This window comes from Leptonychotes weddellii, chromosome 10 (genome assembly GCF_054177405.1).
Source record: "Leptonychotes weddellii isolate Sample4059 chromosome 10, ASM5417740v2, whole genome shotgun sequence".
In the NCBI taxonomy this organism is placed as follows: domain Eukaryota; kingdom Metazoa; phylum Chordata; class Mammalia; order Carnivora; family Phocidae; genus Leptonychotes; species Leptonychotes weddellii.
In genome coordinates, this window is record NC_138378.1 from 14,121,249 (window position 1) to 14,143,877 (window position 22,629).

The 22,629-nt window shown below is 52.9% G+C and overlaps 2 protein-coding genes across 25 annotated transcripts in view; one reads left to right on the forward strand and one right to left on the reverse strand.

The window, feature by feature from the left end:
- The window catches only part of ADA (adenosine deaminase), a 27,412-nt gene extending 15,778 nt beyond the window's left edge, over window positions 1-11,634 (forward strand). For 2 of the 4 annotated variants that reach the window (XM_081832706.1, XM_081832709.1), the window contains 10 exons: window positions 523-645; window positions 5,206-5,349; window positions 6,086-6,201; window positions 7,465-7,592; window positions 8,308-8,379; window positions 8,461-8,562; window positions 8,736-8,800; window positions 10,046-10,175; window positions 10,812-10,914; window positions 11,332-11,634. In XM_081832706.1, the coding sequence (XP_081688832.1) occupies window positions 523-645; window positions 5,206-5,349; window positions 6,086-6,201; window positions 7,465-7,592; window positions 8,308-8,379; window positions 8,461-8,562; window positions 8,736-8,800; window positions 10,046-10,175; window positions 10,812-10,914; window positions 11,332-11,348 (1,000 nt within the window). In that variant the 3' untranslated portion in view covers window positions 11,349-11,634. The remainder of the gene's footprint in view (window positions 1-522; window positions 646-5,205; window positions 5,350-6,085; window positions 6,202-7,464; window positions 7,593-8,307; window positions 8,380-8,460; window positions 8,563-8,735; window positions 8,801-10,045; window positions 10,176-10,811; window positions 10,915-11,331) is intronic. The other 2 variants (XM_081832707.1, XM_081832708.1) reach the window with 2 other exon arrangements.
- Window positions 11,635-12,117: 483 nt separating this feature from the next.
- PKIG (cAMP-dependent protein kinase inhibitor gamma) overlaps window positions 12,118-22,629 on the reverse strand; it is a 94,562-nt gene continuing 84,050 nt past the window's right edge. For 19 of the 21 annotated variants that reach the window (XM_081832713.1, XM_081832714.1, XM_081832725.1 and 16 more), the window contains 2 exons: window positions 16,643-16,816; window positions 12,118-12,861 (listed from right to left, as the gene is read on the reverse strand). In XM_081832713.1, the coding sequence (XP_081688839.1) occupies window positions 12,782-12,861; window positions 16,643-16,816 (254 nt within the window). In that variant the 3' untranslated portion in view covers window positions 12,118-12,781. Of the gene's footprint in view, window positions 12,862-16,642; window positions 16,817-17,224; window positions 17,277-22,629 lie in introns of those variants that run through there. The other 2 variants (XM_081832719.1, XM_081832718.1) reach the window with 2 other exon arrangements.

Consider the following 22,629-nt stretch of genomic DNA (forward strand, 5'->3'; position numbering starts at 1 on the left):
CGCGCCCCCCCTGCCCGCGCGCCCCCGCCTGCCTGCCCGCGCGGGGCCCGCAGTCCTCTCTGCTGCGCCGGCCACATGGAGGGCGGAGGCCAGAAGTCCGGCGCCTGCCTCCGGCCCGGCCATTGTGGTGCTGCCGTTAGGGCGCTGATAACCCCTGACCTGGCGGACGACCAGCTGGCTCTACCCGCTCCGGGGCTGAGGAGGAAACTGTGGGCTTGCCCCGGCAGCTTCCCTGTTCCCCGGCGCTGGGGGGTGTGTGCGCGTGTCCGTGTGTGTACAGACTCGAGCCCCACTTATCCCACTTGAGGTCCCCTGGCGGGTCACGGCCTCGGGGACGGGGTGGGGGGGGGGTGCTGGAAGGATTCCAGCCCGGGTTCTCTATGCCCCAGGCCTCTGTTTTCCCGTCTGTTCAGTGGGAGGAGTTGGAGGAAGAGGTCCCCGGGGTTCCCGCCCTGCCGCCTGGGAGGAGCTCGTTGGCGCCCGCGCGGAAGTAGCCCACCGGCCTCCCTGTTTGGTTCCCAGGAAGCGGGGGATTGCCCTCCCGGCTGAGACCCCAGGGGAGCTGCAGGACATCATCGGCATGGACAAGCCGCTCGGCCTCTCCGGCTTCCTGGCCAAGTTTGACTACTACATGCCCGCCATCGCGTGAGTCAGCCTCCCTCCCAGGCCCCAGGCGGCCCCGTACCTGTGCCCGCCACCTGCCCTTCTGCGGCTCATCTTGTGTGTACTTGTGTGACTCTCTCCACACCTCTTGGGCCTTGATTTTCCTGTCTGGAAAGTGGGTATAATGTCTAGAAATTTCTTCAACTTCTACAGGACAGTGAGAGTGTGAGGTCAAGAGCCCACATCCTAGTGCCCGATTCTTTCATGAAATAACTGTGACCTTGGGAAAATTTACCCTCTCTGAGCCTCTGTTCCCTCATCCAGACAATGGGGCTTGTGATCCTATCTACCTCCTGGGGCTGGAGTTTGGAATGGACACAGCACCGTCCTCAGCAAGCTGCCTCTTACAGTGAAGACAGTTGCTACCTTTCTGGATCACCAGGCACAGCTGTTTTTATATTCCTTTCCGTTCCTTCCATCTTTTCGTAGCAGAGTATCTTAGATCTGGAAGAGTGTGTGTGTAGCTCTCAGAACTATACTTTCTGTAGTTGCCGGCGGTCCTGCTAGGTAGACGCACTCCTCGTTTGCAGAGGACGAAACGAAGGCTCAGGGGAGTGTAGGAGCTTGCCCAGGACCACAGAGCTGGCAGGGGTGAAGCCCAGATTCCACCCTGAGGCCACCTTGAGCTTCCTGGCACGAGGCACGGTTCCCCAGGGCAGGTGAGAGGCAGGCCTCTGCAGTCTGCTGCCAGAGCTCAGGAAGGGAAAGAGGCAAATGGGCAGGGGGTAGTTAGGGAAAGCTGCCTGGAGGAGGAAGCAAGGCACAGGCTTGGGGATAGAGGTGTGAAGTCGTCCAGAGGGCTAGAGCGGAGGAAAGGTTTGGGGCATGTGCCAGGTATGGGTTGTTGGAGGACCAGTGAAGAAGGTCTGGGAGGCACATGGAGGCCCTTGGCTGGACAAGCGGCCAGTTCTGGGGAAGGAAGATGTGTGCCAAGGCTGCTTGCTGGAAGCTTTTGGACTCAGCCTGGAAAACACCGACTGTCGCCATCCCTGGCCCTGGTAAGCAGAGGCACTGACACACCACGCCTCCCTGGAGGCACCTGTCCTATCTCCCGCGACACCCCCACACCAGAATAAACACACGGGTGGAGCTCCTGTACAGGCCGAGGCCCCTCTCCCCTGTCACCCCCAAGGCAGCTCCTGTCCCCCTGGCCACAAGACAAGATGCCCAGCTCCCTGAAGGCCCAAGATGACCAGGCTGTTCAGCATCGTCTCCTTCTGAGTGACTTGGCCTTTGGGGCTATGGCCCATAAGGCTAATGTCCATACTACGCCCTTGCCACTATCCACAGGTGTCAGGGGAGAGCCCTTGTCCTCTGCCCTTACCCTTCTGCTCATTTCTCTCCCAACACACGGGCCTCCTGTGGCACCTGAGGCAACAAACACACTCCCAGTCTCAGGTCCTCCATGCATGCTGTTCCCCCTGCCTGGAATGCTGTTCCCCGTAGATGCCCCGTAGCTAGCTTCCTCGCCTCCTTCTCAGGTGTGCTCAAGTGTTGCTTTTTCAGTGAGGCCTTCCCTGACTGTACCATGGAGAACTGTATTCCCCTCCCCTGTTTTATATGTATCCATAGGTCATTTCACCTACTGTAGATTGTATGTTTCACTTACTTGTCTATCCTGCTAAACTGTAGCCTCTGTGAGGACAAGGATTTTGTCTGCCTTGTTTGCTATAATCCCAGTGCTGGTCACAGTGTGGAATGAATGCGTGCCACCGCTGTGGGGGAGATCGGGCACCCTCTTCCTGGGAGGCCAGCTCCCCTGCAGCAGGTCCGAGATCCCAGATCCAGGCCCTGCCCTTGCCGGCCAGGGAAGACCACAGCCGCCCATCCTTATCCTCAAAAGTGTGGTACGTCCAGTGACCCTTCTGGGCTTGGCCAGTTTCCCCAAGGCCCTTTGCTTGCACATCCTGCATTCTGGTGACCATTCTGTGTTCAGTCTTCGTGGTGGAAACTTCCAGCTAGGCCCAGCTCACTGTCCCTTGACTACCACTTAGTGTGGCCCTGGCAGGTTAATGTGTGCCTTGCTTCTGAAAGAGCCAACACTCAACAACTAAAATACTTCACGGATCTGTCTGTCCTCAGCACTGGCCTCGGTGAGTTTTATGAAGTTTAACATCTCTGTCCTCACAGTAGCGTTGGATGTAGGTGTCAGGGTGACTAACCAGAGTCCTGCAACAGTTAAGTGTGGGAACCAGGATTTAGGAGTCCCGGGTTTCTCCCCCACCCCAGGATACCCTCTGGATTTGTCTGTGTTCTTTCCTCTAATTTTTAGTTTTATTGGGGTATAATTGATCAGTAAAAATTGTATGTGCCTAAGGTGTTTTGAACTGCATATATATTGTGAAATGATCGCCACAGTCAAGTTAACATATCCATCACTGCAGATAGTTACCTCTTGCTCTGTGTGTGTGTGTGTGTGTGTGTGTGTGTGTGTGTGTGGTGGGAACACTTACGATCTACCCTTCTAGCAAGTCTCAAGTATATGCTACAGTATTGTTAACTATGGTCGTCATACTGAGCATTCGTTCTCCAGAACTGAGCTCTTACAGAGCTGAAACTCTGTACCGTTTGACCAACATCTCCCACTTCCCCCTTCCCCGCTCAACCTGCCCCTGACAACTATTGTTCTACTTTCTGCTTTTATGAATTTGACTATTTTAGATTCCACATGCAAGTGAGATTGTGCAGTATTTGTTTTCCTGCATCTGGCTTATTTCACCTAGCGTAACGTCCTCCAGGGTCATCCATGTTGCAAATGGCAGAATTACCTTAAGGCTGAATGATGTGTGTGTGTGTGTGTGTGACATTTTCTTAATCCATTCGTCCGTCATTGGACCTTTAGGCTGTCACCATGTCTTGGCTATTGTAAATAACATGCTGCAGTGAACATCGTGGGGCAGATATCTGAGATACTGACTTCATTGCCTTTGGATAAAGATCCGGAAGTGGGATTGCTGGATCATATGGTAACTTTTTAAAACATTTCTTGAGGCGCCTTCATACTGTTCTTCACGGTGGCTGCACCAATTTGCATTCCTACCAACAGCGCACAAGGGGCCCTGTTCTTGGTGTGCTCGCCAGCACTTGGTGATTGTAGCCACCTTGACAGGTGTGAGGTGATCTGTCCTCGTGGTTCCGATTTGCATTTCCCTGATGATTAGGGATGCTAATCGCCAAGGAAATGCACCATTCCATAAAACTTTGGCCATTTGTATGTCTTTTGAGAAATGTTTATTCGGGTCCTTTGCCCATTTTTTAATCCAATTATTTGGTGTTTTTGCTACGGAGGGGTAGAAGTTCCTCGTATGCTTTGATCTTAGCCCCTCATCAGATAGGATTTGCAGATATTTTCTCCCACTCTGTAGGTTGCCTTTTCACTCTCTTGAAGATTCCCCTTGCTGTATGTGCTTTTGTATCTGATGCAGTCCCACTTATCTTTGTTTTTTTTCCCCACTTATCTTTGTGTTTGTTGCCTGCGTTCTTTTTTTCTCTCCCCTGCTGACCTATGCCCATCACCCAACAAACATTTGAGTGGCCGCCACATCCCAGGCTCCATCCTGGGCTGAGGGTCCTCCTAGCCATGACAAGACTGATGTCAGGGCCCTTGTCTCATGGAGACTACATTCTAGTAGGAGAGATGAAAATTGATAAGCCATGCAATAATAAAGCCAAGTGGGGGTATGCGCCACGGTGGTAAAGCCCAGGGGAACAGGTAGAGAATGACAGAGAAGCCCTTTTAAGGCAAGGTGGTCAGGGAAGTGCTCTCTGAGGAGGCCAGGCTGGAGCTGGATTTAAATGGAGAGAAGGAGCATAGGATGATCCAGGGGGAAGAGCCATGTGGGCTGGGGGAGCTGCGAACACAAAGGCCCTGACCTGGGAACAAACTTGACTGTTCCTTGGACAGAAAGAAGGCTCTGGTGGCCTCATGGAATGAGTGAGAAGGAAGGTCTGGGGAGAGTGACGGGCCAGAGTCTACAGGCCTTGTGGGCTGGGCTGTGGAATTGAGATTTCATTCTATGCGGTAGGAAGCCACGAGGGTTCAGGGTGGAAGAGCATTCACATTTTAAAAAGATTGCTTTAGGGGTGCCCAGGTGGCTCAGTCAGTTAAGCATCTGCCTTTGGCTCGGATTGTGATCCCAGGGTCCTGGGATTGAGCCCCATGTCGGGCTCCCTGCTCGGCGGGGAATCTGCTTCTCCCTCTCCCTCTGCTGCTCCCCCTGCTTGTGCTCTCCTGCTCTCTGTCAAATAAATAAAATCTTAAAAAGATTGCTCTAGCCACTGGGTGGAAAACGTGTAGACACGGAGGTCTGTTTAGGAGGTGGTTAGAACCTGGGTGGAGGGGGCAAAAATTGGCATGTAGTTTGGAGGTAGAGCTGACAGGACCTGCCGTGCTTCTAGGATCTTCTCCACAGATACCCAGAACTTGGGGCTGGGGGCCAAAAGTGGGTTTGATCTGCCACGGGTTGGGAACAGCCTTGTTGCTCCTGGAGCTCCGGAGAGACTTCAGGAAGGTTGTCCCCAACCCCTCTCTTCCCTTCCCAGGGGCTGCCGGGAGGCCATCAAAAGGATTGCCTATGAATTCGTCGAGATGAAGGCCAAGGAGGGTGTGGTGTATGTGGAGGTGCGTTACAGCCCGCACCTGCTGGCCAACTCCAAAGTGGAACCGATCCCCTGGAACCAGGCCGAGTGAGTGATGCCTGGTGGGGTGGCTGAACCTGGGACCCAAGGGGTAGACTGTTGGGAGCCCCTGACCTAATCTTGCTCCCTGGTCCTGTCCATGGCCTCAGAAAGATGGGTTTAACTCTGTCACAAGAGACATGGTTCCCAGCCCTCACCTGGGCTTATTTTTAAATTTTTTTTTTTTACCTTTGGTAAAAGTATCTGGCTATGTCTTTCTCACACCTCCTCCCCAGCCCCCGTCCTGGACACAGGCCCACAGTCTAGGAACATTGACCCCCTTGTCTAGGGACTTCTAGGTGTCCCGTTCTAACCCTGTAACTGAAGTGAATGTGGCCCATTCCTGCCCCTCTGCCTGGACCCCAGAGATCTCTAAGTGGTATCAGCCAACTCCCTTGCCCCCTTCCACTTAGGACTCTGATAGCTGTGGATGCAGGGGAATCAGACCAGGTGGGCTTAGCAGCGCCCTCCATCCGTGGGGGAGGGCTGTGTCTGAACTCCCCACCCCAACACACCTTACAGTCTGGAAGCGCCCAAGCAAGCTGGAAGGGGGGTGTGCCAGGGCTTGGGGCCATGTCTTTCCCCAGAGGCGGTGGGGTAGTAGGGGCTGGAGCTGCTGCTTGAAGATTCTTCTTTTTCTTCCCCCCCCTGCCGCACCCCCCCCCCCCGCCCATGTCCCAGTCCCGGGGCTGTCCTTTAGACCTTCCTTTATCTCTGGCCCATCCCTCCTCCTCTCCCCACACAGAGGGGACCTCACCCCGGATGAGGTGGTAGCTCTGGTGAGCCAGAGCCTGCAGAAGGGAGAGCAAGACTTTGGGGTGAAGGTGCGGTCCATCCTGTGCTGCATGCGCCACCAGCCCAGTGAGTACGCCCTCAGCCCTGCCCCACGCTGCCCCTCTGACTCCGGCCCCTGCCTCCCAGCCCAGCACTGGAGCCGCATCTAGTCTCCCCATGCCCCCAACCCCATGGATTGGTGGAACCCATCAGCAGGACCTTGGGGCTTCCTGAAGTCATTGGTGCCTACCCTGGGCAGGCTCAGAACTCCTGGCAGCAGAGAGACCCTTCTCCCCAGGGAGACCAGGCCTGACAGCCATGTGACCTGCATGCAGGAAGCATAAAACCAAAGGAACCTGAATAGAAAAAAAAAAAACCATCTAAGCCAGGTTCTGATGAGCCCACAGTCCTCCCTTGAGACCCTGTGGGCCAGGCCTCTTCCTGTCTGCACCACAGGCCTTGGGAATAGGTCTGATTTCTGGGGCTTCCAAGGGTCTCCCTCGTGACTGATCAGATGTCCAGAGCTCGAGCTTCCAAGGTGTGCAGAGCCCCACTGTGTGACTTTGGACAAGTCCCTTCACCTCTTCAGACCGCAGGTACACATGGTCACAGGCGGTGATGGTACTTTGCTGTCTCTGCTCTAGGGGGCAGTGCGAACCAAAGGGTTCCCGCCCACCTAGGGGCCTGCCCGTGGACAGTGGCTTGTGTGGGTCTCCTCTGATCCTTGTGGCAGCCTCTGAGGCCCGGCTGCCATCCCTGAGCCTCCTCTGCCGGGTGGGGGAGCTGAGGCTGAGAGAGGTGCGGCCTCGTGCTCCTCAGGAAGGCGTAGAGCCCGCGTGAACACGCGGCCCTCTGGTTCCAAAGCCTGCGACTGTTCATTTTTAAACCCTTCATGATGACTTGGTTAGTTAAGAGGGCAGAGTACGTTAGCAATAAGTTCAGGACCACTAGTGTGAGTGCTATTTGGGGCTTCAGTGTGAAACCTCGGGGGCCTCCATCTCATCTGCTAAGTGGAGTTATGCCCCCCTTGAGGGCTGTCGTGGGGATCAAATGAGAACACAGCCATTTGTTGTTGACCCAGCCACAGGCCCTGCCCTTGGTGCTTTCCATGCAGGGCCTTGCCACGGGCCTGTGCGGTGGCGGGTGGCATCCTCTCTGAGGGGAGAGGAAACTGAGGCCCTGGGTGGAGCAGTTTGCTGAAGGCCCTGTGCTTAGGCCGTGGCAGCAAGGAGGTGAAGACAAGACCTGGGCCCTCCGCCTTGCGCTGGCCTCAGGTCGGGGGACAGTGAGCAGGGGGGACCTCTCTCCTCGGTGCTGCCAACAGAGGCCGGGTGGGCATGTTGCCCACAGACTGGTCCCTGGAGGTGGTGGAGCTGTGTAAGAAGTACCAGCACCAGACTGTGGTGGCCGTGGACCTGGCTGGAGATGAGAACATCAAAGGGAGCAGCCTCTTCCCGGGACATGTGAAGGCCTTCGAGGTGGGTCCCCAGCGAAGGACGTGGGGAGGGGCTGGTGCCGGGTGGGCCGCAGGAGCTCGCTTCCACCCCAGAGGGAGTGGTCACAGGGACGGGAGAGGGTGGGGCCGCCTCTGTTCTCAAGTGCGCCTTAGTTGGGTCTTGGGGTGCTAGAAATTGGGAATTTGGGATAAACAGAAGATCCCACTTGGTGTGGGGACTCGTGTGTGTGAGCCTGTTTCTGCCTGTAACTTGCTGTGTGACCTTGGGTGAGACTGTCCCTTCTCGGGGCTTCGGTTTCCTCTGTGGGGATGACAGAGCCTCACGATGCACTCACTCCCCGTGGCTGGAGCGTGGGCTTTAGGGCTGGGGCTCTGGAGTCTCATCGCCCTGATTCAGAGCTTGGCTCCCCTCTTCCTGTTTGATCATCGTCCTGTTACTTTCCTGGGCCTGTTTCTCCGATTGTTAAAACAGGTATTAGAATATTTGTGGATCTTAGGTAACATATACAAGCACTTTCATACGGTGACTGACACATAATAACTCTCTAATAAATGGTAGCTACCACTTAAATTAGGATTACACAAACAAAACCCCCGACTTCCCCATCTTGAAGCAGGCCAGCTGACTGAAGAAGGGCATGGTTCAAGCCTGCCAAAACTTGGACCCCAAGTGTGGTGAAGGCCGGGCCTGCTGGGCCCTCCCCCAGGCCGCCCATGACCGACTCTCGCCCTTCCAGGAGGCTGTGAAGAGTGGCATTCACCGCACTGTCCATGCAGGGGAGGTGGGCTCCGCCGAGGTGGTGAGAGAGGTGAGGAGGCTGGGCTGGCGTGGGGCCCTTCTCCCCGCTTCCTCCCCACCTTGTACTGGGCTCCACTCCGCTTCTCCGCAGGCTGTGGACACGCTCAAGACAGAGAGGCTGGGACATGGCTACCACACGCTGGAGGACGAGACTCTTTACGCCAGGCTGCGGCAGGAAAACATGCACTTCGAGGTGAGTGGCCAGGGGGTGGGAGGGCAGAGGTGGAAAGCCAGGAGGGCCCCAGGAGCCGGGCCAGCGTGGCAGCTGGGAGGCCACTGTGGCTCCAGCCCGGGGCGTACAGGGAGGGGGCAGCGTGGCCTGGGGAGGGGGGTGCACGTGTGCCAACCACCCACCTGCTTTTCCAGGTCTGCCCCTGGTCCAGCTACCTCACAGGCGCCTGGAAGTGGGACACGGAGCACCCGGTGGTTCGGTGAGGCCCGGTCCCTGGGGCCCATTCAGCTTTGTACCAGGAAGGCCAAGGGTGGGAGGGAAGTGGAGGGACTGGGCACTGGCCCGGGCGGGGCCTTCTTGCTAGGACATCTCTTCGAGTCCTTGGGAAGCAGTGCTGTGACATGACTGAGGTAGCCCGGGTCCTAAATAGCAGAACTGGGGGCCCTCTCACCCAAGCAGACATCGCAGAGTGCCCTGCTGCCCTGGGGGGGAGGGGGGCTCCCACACTCTAGACTCTGGACATCCGGAAGATGAGTCTCTCCAGCTCACGTGGTCCCTTCTCCTGGCACCTGTGGGTGCTCCACCCTGCTCCCACCATCTAACTAGAGGCCTTGGCCCTTCTTCTGGTGATCCTGTGACTGAGCCCTGGGAGCGGCGTCAGGCCTCAGGAGGGCAAAGCCACCTTTTCCTGACACAGGATAAGACGGCAAGAATGTGGGGCTACCACGGTCAGGCCAAGCTCAACGGCAGGAGCTTAGGCTCTGATGTTCTCATTACAAGGGGGTCCTGAGGGTTGCTTCGGGCCAGTGGAGCGTGTGGTACCTGCAGAGCGTCGGAGTGGAGGTTCTTGGAGGCACATGGGTACACAGCCTGGGGCTGGAGAAAGGTTCACGAATCAGCTATATAATAGATTTGGTGGCTGGAGAAGGGACAGCCTCAGGAGATGGTGGAGCGAGAGGGCCTAGGAGAGAACCCGGGACAGTGACACTGAAGGACAGACAGAAGAGACTGGTCTGAGAAATCAAGGGAAAGGGTTTTAAGAACAGTCAACAGTGTAAAATTGTACACACGTTGAGTAAAGAGCCAGGGAAGGCCCTCCTGGGTGTAAGGAGACCGTGACCTGGGACAGTGCCAGGAGCCCTTTCCATGGGCTGGTGGTTGAAGAGTCGATCCTAGTGGGATCGAGGTGAAAGGGGTATAGACGACTCTCCCAGAATGTTGGCTAGGAAGGTGAAGGCTAGAGAGGGTGGTGGCTGGAGGGGGTGCTGCTTGTTTGGCCTCCCCAGGCCCCCACTCTACCTGGTCCCCTTCTGCCTTTGCCTGGCTCTGGCCCGCTCGGATGGGTGCGGGTCTGCAGAGGCTAGTTCCGTGGCATCGTGCAGGTCACCCGAGTTCTCTGAATTTCCTTCCCCTGTACGGTGAGCAGCTCTTCCAGGTTGAAGGGGACTATTCACATAAGAGTACAGGAAGCTCTTCCCTCCTCCCCACTCACCCCTGGATGCAGGTTCAAACATGACCAGGCTAACTACTCACTCAACACGGATGACCCACTCATCTTCAAGTCCACCCTGGAAACGGATTACCAGATGACCAAACAGGGCATGGACTTTACCGAAGAGGAGTTCAAGAGACTGGTGAGTGGGTGTAAGTCCTGGTGGCCTTGACTCTCGGCCTTGGGAGTGTGTGAGGCCTGCAGGTCTTGGCCAGGGCCCAGGACCTCTGGAGATGAGGCGTTTGCCTCACCAGGCCAAGCCAGACCTAGAGGAGTTAGGTGCCTTCTATGGACAAGATCTCGAGCTGGCACACTGATCTACGACCAGGTTTTTCAGCCTTGGCTTGGGTCGAGTGCCTGCAAAGAATCCGTTAAAAGCTGTCAACTCTCTTCCCAGAAAGGTGTGCTGAGCTATAAAATTCTGCACACACTTTTCAGGCCATTCGTAGATCCCAGGCCAAGCCCTTGATTTTAGGGGTTGTGATACCCCAAATCTGTCCCTGTAGGAGTATCTCTCCAGCCCCACATATCCCACCCGGTCTCCAATTTCTCCAGCTTCCTTCTGCCATCACCGTGTCACTGAGTGGCATTTTAAGAACACTGAACCTCATGGTCTCTGCTCTGGCATTTGCTGCCATGTGACATGGGACACGTCCTTCCCTACTGTGAGCTTAATCATTGCCCATGCTCATTGAAGAGGATGGCTCATCACTAGATTGCCAAGGGTTTCCTTCCATGCTCTCTGGTTTCATGTTGTCTGCCATTCTGGCCCTTCTAGAATATCAATGCGGCAAAGTCCAGTTTCCTCCCGGAAGATGAGAAGAAGCAGCTTCTTGATCTGCTCTATAACGCCTATGGGATGCCATCTTTGGCCGCTGCAGGTGTGTTCCTGGCTGAGCTTCTGGGCTCTTCATACAGCACTAAGGATGTATGAGGCCTCCCGGGCTACATGGCTGTAGCTGATGGCGCCTCTCACTAGGTTGGCTTACCTTCTGTATAATGCCATCCTCAGGCTGGTCTCGGGGGAGACTTTCTGAAGCCTAGTCCCAAAGGTCTTGGCAACATGGGCCATCTCCATGGTTGCCTAAAGCCAAGGGCAGGGGAGCTGGGCCCAGGGCCCAGGTCCTAGCTCTGTTCCGCTCCTTCCTTCTGGTGTGACTTCGGCAAAGCATTCCCTTGCTCTAAGCCTTGGTCTCCCCCTCTGCAGAAAAGGGGTTCCCCGCTGGCTCTGATGTTGAGATTTTTTACATCCCAGATACTAGCAGGTGCTAATCATTCTGTGTCTCTGACCTGGCCAGCAGGGCAGCATCCCTGAAGACGTCATGGCCACCTCTCCAAGCCCTCACCCTGTGGATGGAGCCTCCCCAGCGCTGTGGGGTTGAATGACACTTACCTTTACTCCTTCGAGGAAAATCGGCACAGTCAGCTACTGCTGCTCTTGAAGCCTGTGTGCCTGTTTCTCCATACATGAATACCTCGGCACGCCGCATCTCTCCTCTGACTACGGGCCAGAGTCTGGTTGAATCTGAAACCTTCCTCCTATGGGGACTCCTGCTGAAAATCTGGTGCTCAATAAAGAAGCCAATGGCTGGTACTATGCAGCGCCATGGTCTTGGGCAGAGTGAGAACGGAAGGAGCCTCTGGGCTCCCAGACTTGGGCAGCCTGCTCAGCAGCAGGGTCCTGAGATCCTGGGTGGGGGCTGTGAGGAGGAAGCTAGAGCTTCTAACGCTGGGGGCAAAGACGGGACCACAGTCTGCTCTCCCTCCAGAAGAAACAAGGCTTCTCTTGAAGAGTGAATCTGCTTAAATGCTCCCTAACTCTTAGCCCCCTCCCACTATAGGTTTTAAGGGCTGGGCCTGCCCATCTGGCTGAGCTGTGGACTGGGGTGAGCAAGAGGGACAGATGGAAGACTCATCAGGCACCGGACCAAGGAGGGTGCCAGCCTCTGTGAAGACAGGCCTCTTCTCAGGTACTTCCTTGCTCTGAAGCCCAGGGCAGTGATGGGTCCCAGCTAACTGCGGACTTGGGGAAACCAGGCCCACCCCTGCTTTTGCTGTTTAAAGGAGAAATAATCGTAAACCAGTCACACAAATCATCAGCATTTATTTCCTGGGTCCTAGGTGTCACTTATCTTGGTAGAAAGGGCAAAGAGTTGATCAGACAGTTTTGAGCATAAAACCCCTTCCCTAGAAATGGATCTGTGGAGCTCCATGAGGGGACGCAGAGCTGCACAGATGGTCAATTTAACTTATAATGCCTTCCAAAAAAGACCCAAAAAACCAAAAAACAAAAACACAGCTCCCTCCCTCTCTGCTGAAAAAAAGTTTTTAAAAAGTTTAAAAGTGTTTTTAAAAAAAGGGATATGAAGATCTTGACCCAGAAGGTTGGGCTTGGAGAAGGGGGGTGCAGAGCTGGGCTGTGGTTGCTGCCCAGGCCACCTGTGGAGGGGCATTCTTGCGGGGGCTGCTCACTCAGGTGCCCGCTGAATAAATAATGCCCCACAGCTACAGGGTCTTGAAAGTGTACCTGGGCACAGTGAAGAGGTGGTGGGCAAGTGCAGCCTGAGGGTGCAGGTGGAGGGCTTTTACAGGGTAGGGGCCACGGTGGCCTCTGGGGGTGCCTTTTCACTCGGGCCTGGCTTGTCTGGGACGGGGGCTCAGAGAAGAGGCTGCGAGGCCAGTGCCAGGGCTCCCTGTCCAGGCGAGGACGGCAGGTCTCTTTTCCATCCTCCATGGGCAAGGTCAGACTCAAGACGAGGTGGTCCCATCGCTGCTCTCAGGCTGGTTGCTAGCTTCCTTATCTGGGGTGCCCACCTCTGTCTGTCCTTCTGGAGAGAAGAGAAAAGGAGCACATACACAAACGTAAAGCACAGAAGGCTATCTGGCAGGGCCCAAAGTGGGAATAGTGGATGAGCCCTGGGGCGCAGGACACGAGCTGGATTAGGGGTGGCAGTGGCCAAAGGGACCTTTAACCCAGCCTCTAACATGTTAATATTTACAAAGAAAATGCATGCAGTGCTACTAGTATAATTAAGGTCGATGAAAGGCCAGGATCACAGAAGAGGACGGCTACAAGCCTCCGGTGAAGGGCTGTTGAGGGTCAGGAAGTTTGTGCAGGTTCTCCAAAAGGAGAGGGCAAACATGAAGTCCCAGCATGGAACAGGCACTCAGGAGAACCAGGGTGTGGCTGGGGCAGAGCCCACAGCTGTTTCACTCTGCTGAGTCCTTAACAGACTAGCCTCACCTGGATAGGGGCTCGGTCTTTGCATCTTTAGAGCCCTTCACTAAGGAGGATGATCCCACCCTGTTCGGAGCTCCATGAAATCCACACAGCCTGGAGTGACTAGGGTCATGACCCGGATGAAAACAGCAGGCTCAGAGATAGGCGGTGGACAGAGCCAATGTCTTTTCCACCGAATTTAACTTCTGCCACAAAGCACGCTCCAGGGTTTATAAAGGCCAGCTGTCCTTGACAGGGCCTCATTCTGCCCATGTAGCAATCTGAGGAGGGGGTGGTGTGGTCGGAACTTGGGCATCGGGCGCTCTCCCCCACCACTACCTCCTATCACTGGGGTGGTACCTGTAGCAGAAGCTTGGGCCCAGAGGGTCCTTCTGGACCTCCAGAAGCCTGACAAACTAGTCTGCACTTGGAGCAAATTTCCCAGCTTGTGATGTTCTATTTGACCCTGAGCTTCTTGCCCTGGCAAGCAGGAACATTCTCATCAGATTCCCTAGTAATTTCTGCTCTGCCTTGTTCTTGCTGTGGGACCTCAGGCAATTTATTTCATCTCTCTGAGCCTTTGCACACCTCCACCTGTATGTGACGGGAGTATAGGGCCCACAGGTGGTCATCTGGCCCATGGGAAGGTCTTTGCCAATGGTAACAATTCCTCTCTGCCAGTCCCAGCTCTCTCTTGGCTGGGGGAGAAGGTGGTTTTGCTTTGTTTTTGTTTTTTAAGAGTGAGTGAGCATGAGAGTGAGCGGGAAAGGAGGAGGGGAGCGGGACAGAGAATCTAAAAAAAAAAAAAAAAAAAAAAAAATTTTGACAGAGCGAGAGCAGGAACACAAGCAGGGGGAGAGGGAGAAGAAGCAGGCTTCCTGCCGAGCAGGGAGCCCAATGCAGGGCTTGATCCCAGGACCCTGGGATCATGACTTGAGCTGAAGGCAGACACTTAATGACTGAGCCACCCAGGCGCCCCAGGGACAGAGAATCTTAAGCAGACTCCACGCCCAGTGTGGAGCCTGATGTGAGATTCGATCTCACGACCCTGAGATCATGACCTGAGCCGAAATCAAGAGTTGAATACTTGACCGACTGAGCCACCCAGGTGCTCCAGGGGAGAAGGTTCTTAAGCACTTTGTTCACCAACCACTACCCTTGGGACCCCCTTGGGGCCAGTTTTTAGGGCAAAACTTGAAATGCTTCCTGGGAACATACTGCTGGGCAGTGTACTCTCATTATTAGGCAAAGTAAGGAAACGTTTGCGCTCCCCACATATGGAGGTATCAGGAAAGGTAGGATATGCTAAGGGAGCCTTAACAAGTACCAGCAGGCCACAGACTTGGGAAGGACGGATGGCCAGGCCTTCAGGACAGGCCAAGGCCCTGCCTCCCCATCTGTCCGGCTAGGTATCCATCTCCTGGGCTGTTTTAAGCAAACATTCTCAGCCGGGCCTGCTGGTCAGAATCTCTGTAGGCCCACTCCCTCAGTGAGTCTGGGAGACTGAGCACAGTCCCCAGGCCTGCCTGTGGAAACTGCTTATTGCAGGACCCACTGGAGGGTTCCCTGACCAGGCCGGCCTACAACTCTAGCATGAGTGCTTCACTTCCTTGCAATGAACACTGTTCCTTCCTCAGGTCCCCTTTTTAAATTCTGTCACCCCGGCAGGCCAATGTCCTAGACCCAGAGGACCCAGACACTTCAGGGATTCCAAATTGGAGAAAACAGGTATTCGAAGGGCCTGGGTCCACCGATGAGTGGCTACTACTGCTGAGGTAGAGGGGGACAGAAGTTTCCCAGAGCCGAGGATAAGGATGCAGAAGCTCTGAGCAAGCCCTCTGTGGGAGTGAGGCATGCTGGTCAGTGAACAGCCCTGGACTAGGCAACCTTTCCCACCTGCCAAATGCCACGTATCACGTGCATAAGACAAGGACCCAGGTGGAGGAAGCCCATAGCCTAGAGGGGTGCTGGGCTAAGTGGGGTTGTGGAGGTGCCGCCTCCTGCTTGAGGGGCAGGTGGTCAGGGAAGGTTTCTCAGCAGAGAGCAGTCTGGGTCTCTAAGAATGAGAGAGGTGAGCCAGGTGAGGGGTGGGTAGGAAGAACCAGCGTGTTAAGGTCCATCGGGTTGTTGAGAAACAGATGTGCTTTCCTCTGGCTGGGTCAGAGGCAGCAGGCTGCGGTTAGCTGTGAGGAGTGTGGGCCACAGGACAGGGAGGGCTGACAGACCACTGGAGCAGGGAAGGGCTGTGGGGTGTGCTGTTCTATGTTAACTTGCTGGTGACCCTGAGCAGGTCACCCAGCTTCTTGGGCCTGTTGGTCCATCTGTAACAGGAGTGGGTTGAGTCCATGTTCGCACAGTCTGCTCTGTACTCTGTGGTCACTTCTGGCTAACGAGCACCAAGGGCTCTAGACTGGAGACTACCTGGGGGAAAATAAGATGGCCCTCTGGGACAGCTCTGTGGGAGACCCATGGAGCCCTATAGTTGTAGTCTGCCGTGGGAGGGGATGTGACACAAACACTGCCTCCAAGGAGCTATGGGGACAGGGAGGAGAGGGCTCTGCCCACTGCAGGAGGGTACGGGAAGGCTGTGCAGAGCAAGGCCCCAGGGCTGACCAGTGGACTGAGCAGAGGCGAGTCCACTCGGACAGGAAGGGAAGGACGGACGCCCCAGGCACTGTGGGAGTGGGCGGCGGCTATTTCCCCCATCCATTCACTCATGCAGCCTGTGGGTTCCAAGCACTCGCTCTCCTAGAGCTCACATTCAAACACATGTAACCTTATTCAGTGTCCAGGCAGGCCCCTCTGAGCACCTGGTAGGAATTCAGCCATAGGACTGGGTGGGAAGGTTCTAGCAGAAAAAACCGTGACAGGAGGCTCTGGACAGGGCAGGCCTGTACCTTGACAGAAACAGATCCATGGTGGGTGTGGCTGGAGGACAGCAGGTGAGGGCAGAGGGGCCCCTGCTGAGATCCAAGAGGCAGGGCAGGGCCTGGTCACCCAGGAAGGTGCTGTGACAACTGCTTCACTGTGAGTGCGACAGGGGGCTTGAGGCCGAGACGTGCTGGGACGGGACACTTTGAGTGGGTCCTGCTGGCCGCTGGCTGGCAGGTAGGGACAGAGGGAAGTAGAGGGACCTGGGATGTGTCTGGGAAGAGGACAGGACTGACTGACCGGATGGAGGGGGCGATGAGGAAAGGGAAGAGGCCGGGATGCCTGGCCAGGAGTCCTCGGCCTGACACACTAGCGCCCTCCATCCTAGAAACTGGCTTCTTGGCCATTGACCACGAGACGGGGGCCCGGTTTAAAGTGGGCAGTCTAGGACTTGGAGCGCGGCCCTGGAGCCCAGAAGAGGGACTCGTGTGCAGGAATGAAGACCCATGCGTTCTGACCTGTGCCCTCGAGTGTCAGCTCGCCCATGTCTCCAGCCAGCGTCCTCACGCTCACAGCCTCAGAGCCCCCCTGGATGTCCGGGACCGCGTTCCGACGGCCCGTCCTCTCACAGGAAATGAAGTCCGAGTAGGAGGACTCAACCTCCATCACGCCTGTCGCATCGCTCCTCAGGCCTGTGGGTACAGGGGTAGGAGGACTGGTGAGGCCAGGTGCATCCTGCAGGGAAGACCCCACTCTGGGCCCCAGCACAGATGTCTCTTGACAAAATGCCAGTTTTTGCCTCGATCACTGAAGACAAAACAGTAAAGAAAAGTACGAAGAACAAATCACCCATAATTTCACACCCAGGAAACCACTATCAACAGTTTAAAGAACCCCTTTTGTCTCTCCTCTAAAGTTATTGATAAATATCTAGCACTGGCTAGGTGCTGTAGATGCAGCCGTGAACAAGTCAGCCACAGTCTCTGCCCCCAAGGAGCCAATAGTCTGCTGGGGGGCGCAGCAAACTGCCTACATGACCCAAGGAACTCCAAGGGTGCTCAGGGCTCCCAGGAAGAAGGCAGGGTGCTGGAGTGACTTACCAGGGTCTGACCAAGGCTGGGGATCAGGAAGCAACATTTTAGATGAACTCCAAGGAAGGAGAGGTATTATCTAGATGGGCTGAAGGGAAGAGTGTGTGTGAAGGCTCGGGGGAGGGAAGGGTATGGCGAGATGCAAGAACCAAAAGAGCCATAGACTGGAGTATGCTGGGCAGGGGCCAGATCACATCTGCAACTTGGTTGCAGGTCTTGAAAGATCAGATCTGCATTTTCAAAGAGGACTCTGCATCTGGGTTGAGCAGGGCCCAGAAGTGGGCAAGTTGTGAGGCTCCTGCCGGTCAGGTGTGAAAAGATGATCAGTGGAGGAAGGAGGCAGTGGTGCAGATTCTAGATGTTACTTGGAGGTTCAATCAACAGGACCTTGTATCTGACTGGTGGGGAAGTGAGCTTTCTGACATGACTAAGCGGAAGTGTGGCGTACTGAGATGAACAGCAGAGGAATATTTGGGGGCATGAAGATTCAGAGTTCTATCTGACCACACCAACTTGGAGACGCCTGTGAGCCCTATAAGGGGAGACGCCGAGTAGGTACATGGAGGTAGGGGGCTGGAATTCAGAGATGGGGGATGGTATGGGGAAGAAAGACGGGAAATTAGAAGTCACTGCTACAGAGATGCTTAAGAGCTCTACCAGTGGGTAATAAGCCTAGGGAGAAAAGAGAACTACACATATAAAGAAGAGCCACATACATTTGAAAGCATTAGGGGAATTAAAGTATACACTGCATTTTATAGCCCACTCTGTAGAACACTCTAGAACATGTCATTAAGGTTCCCTCTAGATGAGTTTTGTACACATGTACTTGGATGTACCAAGATCTGATCAGTCCCCTAGAAATGGACATGGAGATTATTTCCAATTTTCTACCATTATAGACAGTATGAGGTCTTTATGTAAATCTCTGTGCCTCGCTCTAGTTATTAGAGTACATCTCTAGAATTGCTGGGCTAAAGGGAAGGATGAGATGATTTTTTTTTTAAAGATGTTATTTATTTGAGAGAGAGAGAATGAGAGACAGCACGAGAGGGAGGAAGGTCAGAGGGAGAAGCAGACTCCCTGCCGAGCAGGGAGCCCGATGCGGGACTCGATCCCAGGACTCCAGGATCATGACCTGAGCCGAAGGCAGTCGCTTAACCAACTGAGCCACCCAGGCGCCCCGGGATGAGATGATTTTTTAAGCCACATTGTTTAGACACGTTTCCAAGTTGCCTTCGTGAATACTATAGGTATTTATGACGACAAAAGATGAGGGGAAAAGCCCTTTTAAGTTCTGTACTATTCCTGTTTATATGCCCACTTGCAGCACATAAGATTGTCCATTTATCTGCACCCTTGCTAACAATCAGTATTGCGATTATATAAAAAATGTTCACCTGCTAGGGGGACATGAACATTTCTGAGTACCTGATTTTCTGAAGGCAGTCAAAGCACGCCAGATGGACCTGTACTGATTATAGCAAGGTTTCGGAGATAAACTGTTAAATGCAAAGCAACACCTAAGATAGAATTAGTTTCTGTGGGAAAGAGCAGTTACAAGGAAAAAAACCTTGTCAAGTGTGGTTCTTTGTATCTAAGGGGAACTTTTACTTCTAAGACCATTTTTGTAACGGTGGAAGTTCTTATCAGCCCAAGTTACTGTGTGATGCTTTCATTAGGTGACTGACGTTGGCAGAAGATGCCTGGGGGGGTGGGGGGGGGAGGAGCTCAGTAAGTGCTGAGGGGGCATGCACCGTGTGCGTGTGTGTCTATGTGTGTGTGACATAGAGCGAGAGGGAGGACAGGCTGCCAGTGTGGAGGGCTGGCCCCACATCTCCCCACAATACCTACCTCAGAAGAGACAAGAATACATCAGGGGCACTCCAAGAACGCTCTGCCCCTCCCTGGGCCTGTTACCCCATCTGTAAAATAAAGGCAGGGCCAGATCCTGCCTAAGGCAATCCCCCCAGGCTCCAACAGAGGGTGTGCTCCGACTACTTTTCTTGGCTGCCTTGAGAGAAACAAGTTGCCCTAGTGTTTTGTCTTCTCAGCAAAAAAACACAACAAAAAACAAACTCGAGTCCCAGAAGGGGTTCCTTCTACAGGTCACAGAAGTTTTACTTCTGCACTCTCCCTCTTGGGAAATGGCTCAAAGCTTCAGAACAGGGGACTGACCTGCTGCAGTAACAGGAATAACATTTCTGACAATTCTAACAGTAATAATAAAGATGACAGTTACCAAGTCATTCTAGGCTTTCTGGTCCTCACTTACTACATTGCCACAGTAGACCTCTCAGGTCAGTGAGGTGAGTTTACAACCATGACTCAGAAAGGTCTTGGGCGGACCCATCTGGCTCCTAGGCCCAGGCTCATCCTCCGTGTTACCCTACTGCTGCCAAGGGCAGGGGACAGACCCTGGGCAGGCCACACCATCTCCCCCAGCCCTGTCTCAGCTCTCTTCCAACTAGAATGTCGGCTCCATGAGAACAGGGATTTCACCATGCCAGACCAAAAGGCCTAATCTGGGCAGCTGAGCCAACATGCTCTGGCTGCTCCCAGTGCCTGGCAAAGACTATGTGATCAATAAATATTCCTCAAATTTCTGCCTACCTATCTTCCCTCCATCTCTCTTTCCCTATCTGTGGGGATGATAAAGTGACTCGTTAGGACTGCTGGGAAAGGACTCTGTCCTCTGTAGACTGCTGTGGCGTTCTTGTCTGGTATCTCTAGGATCTGACACTGGGATGGAGTTACAAGCTTCACCTAAAAGGCCAGCTTCCCGCTGGAATAGACACCCTGGGGCTTTGGCTCCTGCCCTTGCCTTACAAGCTGCCCTCTACAGGGAGCTGACCCTCCTGGCTCAGAGAGGGAAGCGTGCCAAGCACAAAGCCCAAACCTGGAAAACACCAATGCAGCCAACGTGCTCCAGCTGCCCCTGCCCCATCCTCATCCTCTTGGGGAAGAGGGATTTCAAAGCGATTTTAGGGTGTAGCCGGGGGAGCCCCCTGAGCTGCAGCACAAGCACACAACTTCACTTTTCCTCGACATTTCAATTCTTGCTCTGTTTTTTTTTTTTTTAAAGATTTTTTTTATTTGAGAGAGAGAGCACATGAGAGGGGGGAGGGTCAGAGGGAGAAGCAGATTCCCCGCTGAGCGGGGAACCCGATGCGGAACTCGATCCTGGGACTCCAGGATCATGACCTGAGCCTAAGGCAGTCGCTTAACCAACTGAGCCACCCAGGCGCCCGTCTTGCTCTCTGTTCTTTAAAGTCAACAGCAACAGGGAAATGAATCTTTAGAGTTGAAAACTGCGTCAGAAAATGGTCATTATCAGACTGCTAATGAGAGTGTAAACTGCCAGAGCCTCTCTGGGGAGTGATCTGCTCAGATGCATCAAGAAGCCTCAACTTTTTTCATATCCTTGAGCAACTAAGCTCATAATTTTTTTTTTTTTAAGATTTTATTTGAGAGAGGGGGAGAAAGAGAGCACACGAGAGAGCACAAGCAGGGGGAGCAGCAGAGGGAGAGAGAGAGAGAAGCAGGCTCCCTGCTGAGCAGGCAGGGAGCCCGATTTGGGGCTCAATCCTAGAACCCTGGGATCGTCAGTGACCTGAGCCAAAGGCAGATGCTTAACCGACTGAGCCACCCAAAGCACCCCTTATAATAACTGATTCTAAGAGAAGAGTCCAAGTTGTGCATGAAGATAAATGTACAAAGATATTCATTATGGTATTATTTATAATAGTCAAAAACTAAGACACCAAAATGAGCTCCTATATGGACAACAGAGAAATATATACATATTTCACCAATTTATAGCCAAATGAAATACACTTCAGGCCTTAAAATGTTTGTGTATTTTTGAGAGAGAGAACACAGGCAGGTGGACGGGCTGAGGGAGAGGGATAATCTGAAGCAGGCTCCCCGATGCTGAGTGTGGAGCCTGACTTGGGGCTCGATCCTGAGAGATCATGAGCCAAAATCAAGAGTCAGACGCTTAACTGACTGAGCCACCTGGGTGCCCCATGTTTGTGAATATTTTTAAAAGACACAGGAAAATGTTCACAATTGTTAAATGAAAAAAAATCTCAATGATACCATCACATATTTAAATTACGATTTAAATTTTTTTTGTATTCTTCATAGTGAAAACATTCACTTTATTTTTAAATTATTTCATTTTTGAATATGTGTGCATGTATATAAAACTCAAAAAGGACATGCACCAAAAAGAATAAAATCCTTAGGAATAACCAAGGAAGTGAAAGACCTGTACTCTGAAAATTACAGAATGTTAATGAAAGAAACTGAAGATGACACAAACAAATGGAAAGATATTCCATGATCATGGATTGGAAGAATTAATATTATTAAAATGTCCACGCTACCAAAGCAATCTAGAGATTCAATGTAATGCCTATCAAAATACCAACAGCATTTTTCACAGAACTGTAAGAAATAATACTAAAATTTATATGGAACCAACAAAAGACCCCAAATAGCCAAAGCAATCTTGAGAAAGAAGAACAAAGTGGGAGGTATCACATTTCAAGACAGATGACAAAGCTGTCGTATCAGAACAGTGTGGTACTGGCACAAAACACACAGATCAACAGAACAGAGAGCCCAGAAATAAACCCATGCTTATACGGTCAATCTATGATAAAGGAGGCGAGAATATACAATGGGGAAAAGACAATCTCTTAATAAACTGTGCTGGGAAAACTGGGCTACTTTCTTACACAATATACCAAAATAAACTCAAGATGGATTCAAGACCTAAATGTGTTACCTAAAACCATGAGACTCCTAGAAGAAAGCAGGCAGTAATCTCTTTGACATTGGCCATAAGTGACATTTTTCTAGGCGTGTCTCTTAAGGCAAGTGAAACAAAAAAACTATTGGGACTACATCAAAATAAAAAGCTTTTGCACAGAGAAGGAAACCATCAACAAAATGAAAAGGTAAACCTACTGAATGGGAGAAGATATTTGCAAATGATGTATCTGATAAGGGATTAACATCCAAAATATATAAAGACTTTATACAGCCCAACATAAAAAAAAAAAACCCACAAATAATCTGATTAAAATGGACAGAGGACCTGAAAAGACATTTTTCCAAAAGACATACAGATGGCCATACAGATGAAAAGATGCTGAAATACAAATCAAAACCACAATGAAATGTCACCTTACACCTGTCAGAAGGCTAGAATAAAAAATACAAGAAATAACAAGTATTGATGAGGATGTAGAGAAAAAGGAAACTTTATGCACTGTTGGTGGGTATATAAATTGGTACAGCCACTGTGGAAAACGGTTATGGGGGTTCCTCAAAAATTTAGAAATAGAATTACCATATGACCCAGCAATTCCACTACTACCCAAAGAAAATGAAAACACTAATTT